Source organism: Otolemur garnettii, unplaced genomic scaffold, assembly GCF_000181295.1.
Source record: "Otolemur garnettii isolate 467f Iridium unplaced genomic scaffold, OtoGar3 scaffold00104, whole genome shotgun sequence".
NCBI classification, from domain to species: Eukaryota; Metazoa; Chordata; class Mammalia; order Primates; family Galagidae; genus Otolemur; species Otolemur garnettii.
This window is the reverse complement of record NW_003852499.1, coordinates 5,541,017-5,552,833: the sequence shown is the minus strand read 5'-3', so window position 1 is coordinate 5,552,833 and position 11,817 is coordinate 5,541,017. Positions and strand designations below refer to the sequence as shown.

At 50.7% G+C, this 11,817-nt stretch overlaps 1 protein-coding gene across 1 annotated transcript in view; it reads left to right on the top strand.

The window, feature by feature from the left end:
• Positions 1-11,499, top strand: part of TEAD4 (TEA domain transcription factor 4) — a 44,947-nt gene extending 33,448 nt beyond the window's left edge. Inside the window, exons 9-11 of the mRNA XM_023517121.1 lie at positions 8,923-9,063; positions 10,953-11,105; positions 11,193-11,499. Of these exons, the coding sequence (XP_023372889.1) occupies positions 8,923-9,063; positions 10,953-11,105; positions 11,193-11,306 (408 nt within the window). The 3' untranslated portion in view covers positions 11,307-11,499. The remainder of the gene's footprint in view (positions 1-8,922; positions 9,064-10,952; positions 11,106-11,192) is intronic.
• The last annotated feature ends 318 nt before the right edge of the window (positions 11,500-11,817 follow it).

Below are 11,817 nucleotides of genomic sequence, written 5' to 3'. Positions count from 1 at the left end.
CTGGCCATTTTTTGGTTGCAGCCATCATTGTTGTTTGGCGGGCCCGGGCTGGGGATTTGAACCCGCCACCTTAGGTGTATGTGGCTGGCGCCTTAGCCGCTTGAACCACAGGCACTGAGCCCTTATTCTTTTATTGAGTTAGAAGTTTTTCATTCTGGGTAAAAGTCTTTTATCAGATACATGATTTGTAGTTATTTTCTCCCATATGCCAGCTGTCTTTTCACATTCTTAATAATGTCCTTGGAAGCACAAAAGTTTTTAGTGATGAAGTTTGATTTATTTTTTCTTTTTTAATTTGTGCCAGTTGTCCATATTTCATAGTGACTAGGAACTCTGTGCGCAAGGTCATACTTGTGCCCTGGTGGGCTTCACTTTAAGATGATTGGCATCAGGGAGCCAGCTGTTTCATTGGGGAAACCAAAAAATGTCAGTATGTTCCTTTGACTTTTTTTTTTGAGGTGATTCTTCTCTAGAGAAGATTCCTTTATTTTCCCTGGGAGGCATATACTTGGTCACAAACGCTCTGGGAGTGGGAAAGGCGAGGAGGGGAGGGGGTCTGATGCTGACTATCACGTAACTCTCCTGTTCTCAGCCCTGTCTCTTACTCCTCTTTTGAGCACAGCTAGTGTCACAAAGACTCTTGTTTAATTCCTGAAGATGGTGGTCCTTTGGTTCTCTGCTGTTGTGGGAGGGGTGAGCCTGGGGCCTGGCCATCTTAGCCCAGGCATGTTTCGGCTCCTCATGGTGTGACTATCTCCACCTGCACTTTCTTGGTCCCTTCAGACCTGAGCCCCTCAGCCTGGCTCCTGCTTGTTTGTAACCCCCTAAGGGCACTTTTAGGTTGTTAACTTCTCTTGCTTTCTTTGCCCTACAGAATCTGGTCTAGTCCTAATCAGCCTTCAGTCTTCTAACACTTGCTGAGCTCTCTGGTCTCTTCTCTGTTTTCTGTAACTCTGTGGTGCGGCACATTTTATTTATTTATTTTTTATTTTAGAGACAGGGTCTCTAAAGGCTGGTAGTTCATGCCTGTAATCCTAGCACTCTGGGAGGCCAGAGTGGATGACAGTGATGTAGTCAGTTTACTGCAGCCTTGAGCTCCTGGCCTCAAGTGATCTTTCTGCCCCAGCCTCCCGAGAAGCTGGGACTATAGGTTCCCACCACAACACCTGGCTAATTTTTCTGTTTTTTTGTGAGATGTGGTCTTGCTCTTGCTTAGGCTGTTCTTGAACTCCTGGCCTCAGGCCATCCTTCTGCCTTGGCCTCCCAAAGTGCTGGGATTATAGGTAGGAGCTACTACATCTAGCTGGTGCAGCACATTTTAAAAAGTTTCTTACTATTACCATTCTAGTTGGATCTGTGAGGGTGGAAAAATAAACTTTACTATCAATCTCCCACTTTTTTTTTTTTTTTTTTGAGATACAGCCTCAAGCTGTTTCCCTGGGTAGAGTGCTGTAGCATCACAGCTCACAGCAACCTCCAACTCCTGGGCTTAAGTGATTCTCTTGTCTCAGCCTCCCTAGTAGCTGGGACTATAGACACTTGCCGCAACGCCCCACTGTTTTTTGGTTGCAGTTTAGCCAGGGCCGGGTTTGAACCCGCCACCCTTGGTATATGGGGCTGGAGCCCTACTCACTGAGCCACAGGCGCTGCCCCAATCTCCCACCTTTAATGTCAAGGAAAATGATTTTGAGCCTAGTGTTACTTCCAGGGGATTGGCAGTCATTGTTTGGAATTATGGACTGAGAAGGATCTAGAGGGGAAGGTGCTGGGTGGATGGCAGTATCTCCCATGGGCATAGCAGGGGGAAGTGGTGGCATGTTTATGACATATTTGCCATCCCTTCTCTTCAGGTAATCAACCATTGAAGGTTTCTGAACAGGGTATGACCAGGGTATGGCCAGAGTTGTGCTTAGTTTAGGGTGACCAGACGTCCCGCTTTTGAACAATTTGTCCCCTGTCCTGCGGCGTTTTAAAAAAGTCCCGATTTTTGGAAAGAATGCACGAACGGGCGGGAGAACAGGAAGGGAATATACGGTTTTCGGCTGCCATGTGACTATTTCGCCATAATATGAGTTTTATATTATTTTTGTTAATTTTATAATGTTAAACTGTAATAATAACAAATAACTGTTGAGAAGTGATTATCAAGAACTGCTTATCAAAGTTTGCATTGTTGTCAGGCCCTGCCCCGTCCCTGCCCCACCCCCACCGCACCCCCCTGCCATGTTGTCCCACTTTACAAATGTTAAAATCTGGTCACCCTAGCTTAGTTGGAAAAATCAGGCACCCAGACTGGAGCAAGGATGAGACTCCTGTAATATAGACCAGGCAAGAGACAACAGCCCCTGGGGGAGTTTGGCCAGAAAGGTTGGCTTCAGATGTGATGTAGGAGGCAGGGTGTCTCTGTGTTTTTCAAAAGGGGCTTAGATCCTTTCCCCAATCTCCCTTCCAGCCATGGATGTGGGGATTGGAACCAAGAGGCTTTGCTGTGGGCAGCCAGTTAGCATTATCCCTTTGTGGCCAGCAGTGGCGCTCCCAGTTCTTGCTAAGTCTGAGTAGGTCCCAGGCTCTCCTTTGGAGATGCCTGCACCCCAACCCCCGGCCTGTGCAGGCCTTGCCCTGGCTTGAAGAAGGAGCATGGAGGAGCTGATCTGTGGCTCTTTTTCAGCACTGGCTCAGCTACCCAATGGGTGCAATTTGGGATTAGAAGGGGGATCTGGTTGGCAGGGAGCAGTTATGGGAACGCTACCCCAGAGGAAGGTGATGGCACATACGGGGCTCTTTTTACTAGCTCCTGCCTTCTGTTAGTGTTGGTGATATTATGTATTCTTAGATGAGGACCATCTTACGCCCCTGTTTCACAAATGAGGGAGACAGAGTATGGGGTTAGTAAGAGCCTGGCTTTGAGGTACCTAGCTGGGGCGAGCCTCTGTCCTGTGGTCATTCTGGTGCATCCATGCAGTGAGATAGGTGAGAGCAGACCGTGAGCCATTCACTTGACGTACATGTGTTTTAGCGTGTCTCGTCTTTGCCATATCCCAGAAGGTAAGTACAATGGATAGAGCCATCTGCAGCGGGAAGACTAAGGCACAGACAGGTGAAATAACCTGTAAATGGTTATTTCATAGTACCACTTCATAGTACCAGATCAGGATCCAGGCCGAGCTCCAGCCATCTGTCCCCCCTTGCAAAGTGCCGGGTGCCCTCCATGCCGGGTCCTGGTGCTTCTCCTGCTCCTGCCAGAGAAGACTTGGAATTGTCTAGAAAAGATCTCTAGTCTCCTGATGAGTGGCAGGTAGCGGTGGCATGGATAGAGGAGACTTAACTCGGACTATACTCGGTGTGGAGTTGAGCAGTTGGGCTTTTTGTGTCTTATCAACCTTAGACTTCCTTACAGGAAATGAGGATATTCTCCTACCTGGAGATTGGGTTGCAGGGAGGGGCTCGGCGCCTGTGGCTCAAGCGGCTAAGGCGCCAGCCACATACACCTAAGGTGGCGGGTTCAAATCCCCAGCCCGGGCCCGCCAAACAACAATGATGTCTGCAACCAAAAAAAAATGGCCAGGCGTTGTGGCGGGCGCCTGTAGTCCCAGCTACTTGGGAGGCTGAGGCAGGAGACTCGCTTGAGCCCAGGAGTTGGAGGTTGCTGTGAGCATGATGCCATGGCACTCTACCCAGGGGGGATAGCTTGAGGCTCCGTCTCAAAAAAAAAAAAAAAGAAAAAAGGTTGCAGGGAGGAAGTAGGAACTAGGTACTTCTATGACTTTGCTGATGGCCCATGTCTTCTCCTTCCTTCTGACTCTTAGGGGAAGTTGGAGGGTCGGGAATAGTTGGTGCTGAGGACATAGGATTAGGAGGTCCCAAGTGTGGACTGTGTGAGCGCAGCGTGGGTCTTGGTTTCCAGGAGCTCACGTTCTGGATCTTAAAGTCCTAGGGCAGTAGCCACTGGACAGGGGAGCCTGGTGGTCTATGAGTGAAGCCCTCCTGGCAGTCAAGGCAGAGTAAGTCAGGCAGCAGATAGCCCTACCTGGAACATTAAGGTTCTGGCCCCGATTCTGCCACTTAAGGGCTATATCCTGAGCAAACAGGCTTCTCTGTGCCTGTTTCTCTTTGTGATCAGCCAGCAGCTTATTCTTGAGGATCTGCAAGGGGTCTTGTCTCTGAAGACCCCAATGTATGTATGATCACCTGGCCCCTGCCCCTTCCCTGCCCCTTGCCCACACCTTGGGAGCTGGCCCCTCTCTGAGTGCCAGTGGCTTGGACAGGATGAGGACAGGCAAATGTCAGAGGCCAGGGCACTTTGGCAGCCATCTGGTCCCTCCTCCAGTGGGGGGGGGGGGCAGAGGCACCAGAGGAAGGCAAATGTGTAATGGGGGAAATAAATAATTGTGTTTGCTGACAATGAGACTTCAGGTTAATCATGGGCCCTCTCTGGCGGCTCCTCCCCTCCTCTCCCCACTCTGGGCACCTAGAAGCCTCTGCTCCTGCCCCCTGGCCTGGTCACTCCCTCCCCTGCCATCAGCTGGTATTAACTTGGTCACACACAATTAGGAAGGAAAACCACTCAGACAAGGAAACAATACTGCCTCTCCCCAAGCCACCCTTTCTTTTCCTGCCTGGCTGTTTTCTGAGTCCTGGCTCCCAGGCCCAAACCAGCCTGCTGAGTGTGCTGCAGAGTTGATCAGATCCCTCTCAGAGTGGGAGGAGGACTTGCAGGGCTCCTGTGCAACCTCCCTCCTCCCGCACTGAGTACTGCTGTTACTGAGTAGTAGTCACTGAGAGCTCATCCTGCCGGGACAGATCTCCAGCTGGAAACGGCGTCTGCATATAGGAGGGGCTGCGGTTGCTCAGGCTGTGCTCTGATGAGGGACTGAAAAGCTGAGCCCCCTTCCCCCCAGAGTATTGTGACAAAGCGGAGGCTGCCTCTGTCCCTGGGGCAGGGGAGAGAGACATTTGGAACCAGTGGCCATTTAAACCAGTCTGCATGTTGAAAATGCTGGGCAGAGCTAGGCTGAGCCGTGGAGGCAAGAGAGCACCCCTGGCCTTCCTCCGGTCCCAGCCAACTCTTTTCCCTTTTGGGGCCCTGACATTTCTCCCAGGCACATACCAGTACATGACAATGTATCTGAGCCCCACCCCCTGGGCCCCCACACCCAGGCTGCGGCTGTCTCAGCTCATCTGTCAGCCACCCAATCCCCCACACCTGTTCCAGGCACGGCCTGTGAGCTGCCCACCCGCAGGCACAGCTATGAATAGGGTGGAGGGAGGCTTGCAAGGGGGCATTCAGAGGGCAGGGGTTGAGGGGACAGCTTTCTTCCTTTCTTAGGCTGAGCAGGCTGAGAAGCAAAGCTTGTTTTGGGGAGGTGCTTTGAGTGTAGACAGGAAATGTCCAAATGTAGCTGCAGGAGAAAGGAGGGGGTGTGATTAGAAGGATCCAGGCGTGAGGAGAAGGTGAGGTGCTCTGGGGTGGATCGTCTGTGTCACTGGCTGGTATCCTCTGGGTCTGTGCAGTGTGACCAAAGGCCTGGTTCTGGGGCTGCCTTTGGCCCATCACTTGTGGAATTGTTCTCTCTTTCTCCCTCTCTCCCTACCTGACCCCTAGCTCACATGTTATACTTGCTCTCTCAGCTATAAATTCCTTGAGAGCAGAAACGATCTCTTTGGGGCCCTGCTGGACTAGGCTGAATGAATGGGCGGGTAAGTGATGGGAAGGTCTGGGCAAGTGGGAGCAGATGCCAAGGGAGCATGCTTGAGCTGGGGTGGAGCTGGGCACTCCCAGGTAAGCAGGGGACCTTACTCTCATCACCCTGGCTACCCACATGCAACCTTGACTGGAAGCCCACCCCAGGCTGGGCACTGTCAAGACCCTGGGAGAGCTTTCTTTGTTCAGGCCTCCAAGGAACTTCTTACCTGAAGGCAGAAAACATCTGGCCACAAGACAGCACAGGGTGATGCAGGGGTATACAGACAGCTCCTGGGGCATGGGGGCAACCATTGTCCTTGGGTGTTGGGAAGAATAGGGGAGGTGTTAGTGCCAGTCCTCCCCAGCTTGGTGTGTGGCATTCCTTTAGGTGGCATGTGAGGAAACATTTCATCTTTTTATTTTTTTATTTTTTTGAGACAGAGTTCAAGTTGTTGCCCTGGGTAGAGTGCTGTGGCATCATAACTCACAGGAATAACTCAATAGCTCATAGCTCTAACTCATGGGCTCAAGCGATCCTCTTGCCTTAGTTTTTCTATTTTTAATAGAGAAGACATCTTGCCTCTGCTCAGGCTGGTCTTGAACTCATGAATTCAAGCAATCTACCCACCTCAGCCTCCCAGAGGGTTACAGGGCCTGACACTAGGATTACAAGTGCGAGCCACTGCATCTGAAACATTTCACCTTTAATAGTTATGCAATTATTTTCATATATGTACACATTTGAAAAATAGAATCCTTTAATTCATGGATTTATTGCTTGGAATGGAATTAAGGAAAAAGAGTGAGTTGATTAAAAGAACCAGAGCCTGTGGTGGACGATTCTTGAATGTAGCAGTGATGAGAGGAAGCTGGGCAAGGCTGGAATCTGAAGGTCATCACCATTTCATGCTGGGCCTCACCCTTGGCGTCCCCACCCCAGTCCACTGCCTGCCCTTCCCAGGCAGCTGGGCTTCCTCCCAGCATTTTTTTCAGGCTTGGTCCACATCTCTGTCCTGTGTGTCTAGCCGCAATGTATCCTGAGCACACAAACTATTCCCCGACACCCTCTTCAGGAGTAGTCTGACAAACTTGGTCACCTAAGAGGAACGTATGGCTCCGAGAAAACAGACAGAAAGCCCAGGCTTTGGTCCCAGTTCACCTTATATTTGACTGTGGGACTTTGGGCCAGCAGAGACCTGACCAGCTCTGCCTGGACTCGCAGGCACCCTGCTGGCCCAGCTGTGCCCTTGTGTCTCAGAGTCCTGGATGCGGTCAGAGTGGGAGGCAGAGGCCAGCCTGGAGCCATGGGTAAAGGGTGTTTAATAACTTCTGCTGCATGTTTCAGGGGCTGAGCGTCAACACAAATGCAGCTATGATTCTTTTTTCTTTCCTTTCTTCCTCATGCCCTCATGATAGCCATTGCACATAGGCATGTGCCATTCTGTTTCTACATGAAAATGGTCTGTCTTTTTCATCATAAAAGTAATACACCCTCATTCTGTTCCATAACCTTTTTCACTAAATGCTTGTAGGCCATCCACAGCAGTCTATACAGGGCCTTCTCAGCATGGCTTGTGGCTATATAATATTTCCGTTGTGCCCTAAGACAATCAGCACCCCCCCTGCCAGCCTAGAGAAAGGTCTGGCTCTTGGCAAACTTTTCTCCAGAAGGGAGAAAAGTAACGATTGGGCGTCCCCTAATGGCCAGTGATAGAACTGCCCAGTGCCTGGCTCTGAATCATGCCCAGACCTTCCTGGGATTCAGGGGATCCCCCTTGCACAGTAGAGTCCTGTGTCAAAGCCTAGAGCTCCCTCTGCACCCATAGGGCTGGACACCGGGTGCAGCTTGGCAGTGATCTCAGACCAGTTGTGTGGGTGGGAGGAGGCTGCACCCTGAGAATACTTTGCCTTTAGTAATGTGTCCGAGCATTTCTTCTGAGTCTTGAGTTGCTTCTTACCATCCCTGCTCAGACGGGGTGATTTAATTTGGGGCTGAAGTTCTGGGGATGGAGTCCCCTCCCTCTGCGAGAATGGGATGTGCATTAGAGTTAGAGCCTAAAGATCAGCTTTGTGGCTGAGGTTTGGGGTAGGAATTGACACTGTAATTCCACCTTTTATTTTTTTGCCTTTTTTTGGAGACACACTCTGTTGCCCTGGGTAGAGTTCCATGGCATCATCATAGTTCCTAGCAACTTCGAACTCTGGGCTCAAGTGATCTTGCCTCGGCCTCCTGAGTAGCTGGGACTACTGGCGTCTACCATGATGCCCAGCTAATTTTTCTATTTTTAGTAGAGACAGGGTCTTCTTCTGATCAGGCTGGTCTCGAACTCCTTAGCTCTGGCTGTCCTCCTACCTCAGCCTCCTAGAATGCTGGGATTAAAGGTGTGAGCCACCATGCCTGGCCCTATTCCACCTTTTCTAATGGGAAATGTTCAGATAAATTTCAGATCTGCAAGAAAGAAAGAGCAGCCTGTCAAGGGCAAGGTGAGACACTGACATAGAGACTGCTCACTGGAGACTGAAACTCAATGGCTAAGGACTCACTCAGCAAGATGGGTTGAACCACAGAGTGGTGGAGTCAGACTTGTTTTCTGAAGAGACCCTCAGAGCAGTTGAGAGAACACACCAAGGGAGGGAAGCTAGTGCTGCTGATGTGGAGACGTGCAAAGACCCAGGCTGGCTGCACTTAGCGGGGCTGTAGACATGGATGAGAGGCCAGCTCTGCAGGCAGTTCTGGAAGAGCATTTATAATATGGTCAGAAGACCAGGGAGACCAGAGGATAAAACAGAAGAGCCCTCTTTATTTCCTTCTATGGTCTCATTCATTCTTCACTATCTGAATTCACTCTAGAAAGGTTCTGATAGATTCATTCATACTAAGGTAGAAATGAATGCTACAGATTCAAATATTTGTGTGTAACAAGGACAAATTCTTAGTCTATAAAACTTCGAAGTCCTAAAGACAGGGTCAGGTAACAATGTCCTGAAACTAACACAGGTTCCAGTGTGTTCTTTTCCCATTGTTTGGTCAACACAATGTGATTTCACATCAGGTATCAAAGTGGAGGATGGTGGAAACTTCACAGTATCCCACAGTTCAAGTTCCTTTTAAGCTCTCCTTATTTCTTCCCAGCCCTAGAATCTGGACTGTGACCCCTGAGGTCTCCTTGACTCTCTCCCTGATAAGGGTGTTGGCTGACATGTTTGACCACTGCTCGGCCTCCCATGTCTCCCTCCAGGCAGACCTCAACACGAACATCGAGGACGAAGGCAGCTCCTTCTACGGGGTTTCCAGCCAGTACGAGAGTCCTGAAAACATGATAATCACCTGTTCCACCAAGGTCTGCTCTTTTGGCAAGCAGGTGGTGGAGAAAGTGGAGGTAGGAGGCCGCACCAGTGGGTAAGGGGAGATGGTGGTGGCCAGTGTTTGCTAGAGCCTCCCTGAGGACAGGGCTGCACAGCATGGCTTCCATCTGCTTTCAGGAGGAGTGCCCTCCAGCTGTGGGGCACCCTTCTCTCTCTGCTGTCAGTGCTGTGTGTTTCCCTCGCACCCCCAAGCACCACTGCCCAGCCCAGCTCACCAGCTCCACTGGGCTTCCAGGTGGGCCTGCAACTTCCAAGCATGCTGTTACACTAGTAGGGCCACAGGGTGTCTCCCTAGTCCACAGTAGAGGCCTGGAGAGAGAAAGGCCTGCCCCATGGTCACACAGCTTACAGGTACAAGAGCAAGGCTAGTCTCTAGGGTCTCTGTTCCTCGCTCCATTTTTATTTCATGGGTGCCAAAAACTGTTCATGTCCCTGCTTTTCTATTTGGGGGGACCCTGGACGCCTGCACTAGTGAAAATTACAGAAAATTCAGGCCTGCCTTTTGGCAGTGCAGGTACTGGTGAAGAGTATGAGCTCAGATGGACCTGGCTTTGAATCCCAACTCAGCCCCTGCTTTCTGATGGCATTGCCTGCTTGGGGGGGAGAGAGGGGGAGATGAAGGTTTAAATCCTCTGTTCCACTCATCTCTAAATAAGTGACAAGTTTTCTTTGCTGCCCATTAATATAGCCTCCTGCAGTACCCACTGTGTAGCAAGAGGAATGGGAGTTGGGACCAAAGGCTCCCAAGCTATAGCACTGGTGGGCTCTGGGCGTCTGGAGTCCTGTGCCCCCATGCACTTACTCAGCCAGCCCTCATGTCTGGAGCCCTGTGCCCCCATGTACTTACTCAGCCAGCCCTCACTAGTACAGGTTGGTCTTCACCCCATCCTCAGCTCTGTCCCACATTTGTCTGAATTAATGAAGAGTATTACTCTTACAATCTATCAGTTAGCAATAACATTCCTCAAGCCAACACAACCAGATACCAGGCTGGTGCCAGGGAAGAGACTTTTCTCCATCCCCGTGGCTTTCCACCTTGGCTGCACCTTAGCGTTACCCAGGGTCTTTGGAAATACACCAGTGCCTGAACTCTGCTCATCATTGACCTCTGTCTTTATGGCAGAATCCAAACAAAGCACTTTTTAAATAGTTCTTCAGCATTTATTTTTAATTAAAGTTTTAAGACTTTTTTTTTTTTTTTGAGACAAAGTCTCACTCTGTCCCCCTAGCTAGAGTGCAGTGGCATCATTATAGCTCACTACAATCTCAAATTCCTGAGCTCAAGTGATCCTCCCACCTTTGCCCTCTAGAGTAGGTAGGATTACAGGTGTGAGCTACTGCAGCTGGCCTTAATGTTTTCAGACTTCTGAGATAAATGTAGATCCACATGTAGTCAGAGTCCTGTGTACCCTTCACTCAGCTCCCCTCCTGGTTACATCTTGCACAACCAGAGTACTTTATGGGCAACCAGGAAGTTGGCATTGATGCACTCCACCAGTCTAGTTCAGATTTCAGCGATATTATATGCACTCATTTGCGTGTGCCCATGTGTGCATGTATAGATGTGAGAATGTATAAATCTGTGTCATTGTCATCAGAATCACAAGGACCCCCGTGCAGCCTCCCCCTGTGTTGTCTTAGTGCACAGACAGAATTGAGGTACCTGTTCATCTCTTCTGCTGCTGCTCCTGGGTCTCACTAAGCTCCTTTCCTGCAGTGCTGGGTCTCTGTCTATCACTCATGTTTACCGTTCACCAGTGCCAGGGTGTCTCTGCTGTACAGGCCTCCTGCCTTTTCTTGCCATTTAGCAGAGCCTGGGTTCTATAGCTTCCCCATGGAGTTGGGTTGGGGCCAAGGAGGTCAAAAGGGATTCTAAGCCCCTGCTGTCCCCTGGGTCCTACAGACAGAGTATGCTCGCTACGAGAATGGCCACTATTCATACCGCATCCACCGGTCCCCACTCTGCGAGTACATGATCAACTTCATTCACAAGCTCAAGCACTTGCCTGAGAAGTACATGATGAACAGCGTGCTGGAGAACTTCACCATCCTGCAGGTGTGTGGGGCTGGGGTCCATAGGTGGATAGCACCAATGGCGTGTCCTCATCTGGGGCCTTCATCCTTATCTTTTTCTTACCCACAGGTGGTCACCAACAGAGACACGCAGGAGACCTTGCTGTGCATCGCGTATGTCTTTGAGGTGTCAGCCAGTGAGCACGGGGCTCAGCATCATATTTACCGGCTGGTGAAAGAATGAGAGACTCGGGGAGCAGGGAGGGGGGAAGAGACGTGTGTGCAGGAAATGGGGAAATGGGGAGGAGCCCTGCAGGGGCAGCTCCCTGAAGTGCCAAGAGAGCTGAGAGGAATGGTCATGACTATCCAGGAACAAACCGTGCCTGAACCTGCAGTGCCCAACCCCAAATAAACCCAAGATGTTGTGTATTTTCAGAGAACCTGGTCTGGCTGTCTGAGCCTTGGGCGGGACTGGGGAAAAGGGGACCGTCTGGGAGGCAGACTGGAGGCAATGCCCAGAGAGGCACCTCAGGCAGTTCTGAAGCCAGTGCCTGATGGACTCAGCCAGAAACACTGCCAGACACTGGAGCTCAAGATGTGACATGTCTCCACTGCTTGTTGAGCCCCTGCACTGGACTGGGGGCCATATCAGGAGGGACAAGGACAGCTCCCTGTGCGTGCTGCATCTGCTCTCCCCGGCCACCCCTGCTGCCACTCCCAGGATAGCTCACACAGGAGGCCTCCACAAGGATGGG